Source organism: Sinocyclocheilus grahami, unplaced genomic scaffold, assembly GCF_001515645.1.
Source record: "Sinocyclocheilus grahami isolate Dianchi unplaced genomic scaffold, SAMN03320097.WGS_v1.1 scaffold2414.1, whole genome shotgun sequence".
NCBI lineage: Eukaryota > Metazoa > Chordata > Actinopteri > Cypriniformes > Cyprinidae > Sinocyclocheilus > Sinocyclocheilus grahami.
This window is the reverse complement of record NW_015507593.1, coordinates 26,514-30,505: the sequence shown is the minus strand read 5'-3', so window position 1 is coordinate 30,505 and position 3,992 is coordinate 26,514. Positions and strand designations below refer to the sequence as shown.

Here is a 3,992-nt window from a genome sequence, read left to right as displayed (position 1 = left end):
GAAAAAAGCCTAGTGTAAAAGAAAAAGTTCTATAGAATGACGTTGTAATCATATTTCTAGCATTTTCAAAAGTATTGATTTAATAACTCTAAAAATGTGGTATAAATATCTTGTAGATGTTTTCATTACACACTGAATACACACGAGTGTATATTTTTTATCATTATTGCCCAAATATTTTTCAAACATTTACCTCAAGGGGAAAATTTTTTTTTTATTTATTTTTAATCATAAATTTGAGATTATATTATTGTAATTTTAAAAAAATAAATTCTTAGATCTAGACAAATAACTATTACAACTATGTTTTCTATTAGCACAAAATCTACTTTTATATATATTTTACCTTGATTATAGAAGAGGGAGAATTAAAGCTTTATTTATTCACAGCATTAAGGATTCATTTCATTTGATTACAGCAAATGTTTTTTTTTGGTCTTTTTTTGAATGCAGTTTTTCAGCCCTATACAAGATATTATTTCTTCCTGCACATCAGACCATACCAAGACACCTGCAACATGAAGAATGTGAACGACAGTGAGACGACCTACGGCACAGCCCAAACTTACTTCACTGAAGGAAGTGAGTCTAAATATTCATATATGAAAAGTGAACATGTGGCCATAAGTGACCCATACTCGGAATTAGTGCTCTGCATTTATCCCATCCAAAGTGCACACACACAGCAGTGAACACACACCCGGAGCAGTGGGCAGCCATTTATGCTGCGGCGCCCGGGGAGCAGTTGGGGGTTTGGTGCCTTGCTCAAGGGCACCTCAGTCGTGGTATTGAAGGTGGGAGAGAGCGCTGTACATTCCCCCCCCCCACCTACAACCCCTGCCGGTACGAGACTCGAATCCGCAATCTTTAGCTTACGAGTCCGACTCTCTAACCATTAGGCCACGACTTCCCCCCATTAGTAGTTTTAATATATGCATATGATAGTATTCATCTGCATATTAATATATTATATATATACAAACAAATTTTAATATATATATATATATATTAATATATGCATATGAAAACTATCATATGCATATATTAAAACTACTAATATATACTGAACAAAAAATAGGGCAAAAATTACCTTTACTTGTAGCTTGTCAGTGGGACAGTACCCTCAATGGCACCCCCAGTACCCTCTCCTAAAAACACAGATACATCGATTACTAGTTTGCTGGTCTGTAGACTGAGCTGCATCACTGACAATGCTTTGCTTTTGCCAGAGATTTCTTCATGCATGAATTTAATGCACGAAAGCACTTATTTGTAGTCTAAAAGAAGTCTGAGTGTGCAAGTGTTAAGGATGTTATCTCCTGAACTTTGCCAGAGAAATATGAGCTATTGTGCAAGCTAAAAAAAAAAAAAAAAAAAAAGGGAGAGAGGTTAAACACTGAAATTTTACAGTAACTGGTCTGCTCTAGTTTCCTTGTAATAGTTACAGCAGTAGATAAGAAGAACCTAGATAACTGATGTGTCATTGTGTCCGAATGAACTGAAGCTTTTTGGGCTTTCAGGTCCAATCAGTGCTCCTGGGAATGTTAGCATTTTGAATATTACCCAGCATTCCTCAGTAATTACGTGGAGCCCTGTGTCTGAGGAAGACCTGCGTGGATTCTTATTGGGCTACTGCATCTACTTGACAGAGGACAATAATGAAACATGTGAGTATGAGTCGGTCATAAAGTTATGTTTATTCATGTTTTATTTTAAACTTAGAAACAATTATTAGGCATTATTACTAGTGGATTTTAAATCCCTTAAATGTACGTTTCATTGTCAACACAATAATGTTTCTAAAAAATGTGAATAAATCAGAAAAAAATTCACACAATTTCCAGTGAGCTAACATTACGAGAATCACTTTATCACATGTTTATCTTCTGTTCTTATGTCTTAAAAGATTTAGTTTAATTTTTCCAATGTAATGGCTCACTAAGTAATGGCTGGGAACTGCTCTAAAGTATGATTTGATAGTCCATGCTACCAGTTTCAAGTTTGTTTGCAAAAAAAAAAAAAAAAAGAAGAAGCTTTTATTGTTGTTGTTATTGTATGATAATAAGGCTATGAATGTGGCATTGTTTTAAATGCAGTTTTTGTGTTATATATATATATATATATTTACCACATTCAACATTTACAGCCTTCAAAGTGGATCCCAGCATGAACAGCTATGAGCTGCAGAATCTTGAGAGCAACAGTGCGCACCGTGTGCTGCTCTCTGCATTTACTGCAGCTGGAGAAGGAGAGCGCAGTGATTTCACACACTTTGTCACAAAACCGCCAGGTAAACTCATATTTTTCATGAGATAATGTCTGTTACTGAACTGGGATTTGAGGTTTATCTGTTCAAAATACACACTAAATCTCTGGAGGTTTGTTTTTTAATCACATGGACTGAAATAGTCACATACGTACTGACTACATGGCTTATTCTGACAGAATTCACAGCTTTGAACAGCATTATAGCCGCGGTCGTTGTAGGAATAATAATTCTTTTACTAGCGGTTCACTTCAGCTTCCGGCTTCTGCACAGGTAGAGACACTTGCATTTTATGTTCTGAAAGATTGCCATATATAACCAGTCACTACCCCTGCATGTCTGTCATCTAATGTGGAGCTCACTGTGCATTTTTACAGAGCCAAGAAACTGCTGTGGCCGAGTATACCAAATCCTGAGAACAGCAATGCTGTTCAGAAAATTGAAATTGCCTATGAACTGGTAAGCAAGAGACAATATATACCGCTGAAACAATAATTTCGTTGTCAAGGAAAATAGTATACAAAAAATGGTATACAAACACTACTGAGACAGTGCCACAAGTACAGTACAGTTATGACCTGAGATGGTAATACTATGGTTTAAACGGTACAGAATCAGAAGCAGAAATTGCCAAGTATGTTTGCACATACAGGGAATTTGTTTTGTGGTATTGCACACTGGGGAGAGCATTTAACTGTTCATGAAGTAGATTGCCTGGGAAGTACGCCAAGGTACTTCACATAATATCATTGTTTTACCATAGTGCATGTCTGTTCGATTATATTATACTCTCTGCCAGATATTTCTGTGAGTTTGCCTGTCTGCGCTCCCTCCTCCCTTCTCTCCATTTGTCTTTTTCCCTCCTCCCTTCTGTGTTCTTTCCTCTCTCTATCCCTTATTTTATACACACATGCATATATGTATATCTCCTTTTGGCTTCAAATGATGAGATGATGGTGGGGCCCTTTGGGACGAGGTTATTGAGTTTGGTCTGTCCGATGTACAGAGTGCATTTGGGAGGAGTTATCCTTCTGCCAGATGTACTCCTATAATATGTCCAGAACTTCCTGATCATATTCCCATTTTATATAACACACATATGTAATCCATATCTTATTGGTTGAACTGGGTACACCACCTCTCATAATATGTCTGTATATACCATTGTATATAAGACAGTAAAAACAAAGTTAGGCAACCTCAGATTTTTTTTGTCTGCCTTGCCTTTCTTCCCGGCCGTTACACTCTGAGAATATTTTGGTGATGACGAGACATAACGGGATTCATTTTTAACAATGTCCAAAAAGCATATTCTGCTTGTTGGTTGGGCCACATGACATTGATTTTGAAAACATACATACATTACATTTCAAACATACAACAATACATTTCAAGTGTTAATAAGCTGTGAAGCACTTTCTAAGAAATAATAGATGAGATTATAATAATAGAATAATAAGATTATGCCGAACTACTTAATAAGGTGTTATTTTCAAGAAATTCATTGATTTAACAAACCTGCTTTCTTCATTATATCAACCTGAAATTTTTGACTTTATGCCACCCGAAGCGTTTTGGGCTTTCAGGTCCTATCAGTGCTCCTGGGAATGTTTTGATAGTATTCATATGCATATTAATATATTATATATATACAAACAAATTTTAATATATATATATATATATATATATATATATATATTAATATATGCATATGAAAACTATCATA

General features: G+C 35.5%; 1 protein-coding gene across 1 annotated transcript in view; it reads left to right on the top strand.

The window, feature by feature from the left end:
• The window catches only part of LOC107574963 (leukemia inhibitory factor receptor-like), a gene marked incomplete at its 5' end in the record, with an annotated part of 9,140 nt that overhangs the window by 4,030 nt on the left and 1,118 nt on the right, over window positions 1-3,992 (top strand). Inside the window, 6 exons of the mRNA XM_016261378.1 lie at window positions 61-71; window positions 420-582; window positions 1,521-1,667; window positions 2,147-2,290; window positions 2,446-2,539; window positions 2,644-2,725. Of these exons, the coding sequence (XP_016116864.1) occupies window positions 61-71; window positions 420-582; window positions 1,521-1,667; window positions 2,147-2,290; window positions 2,446-2,539; window positions 2,644-2,725 (641 nt within the window). The remainder of the gene's footprint in view (window positions 1-60; window positions 72-419; window positions 583-1,520; window positions 1,668-2,146; window positions 2,291-2,445; window positions 2,540-2,643; window positions 2,726-3,992) is intronic.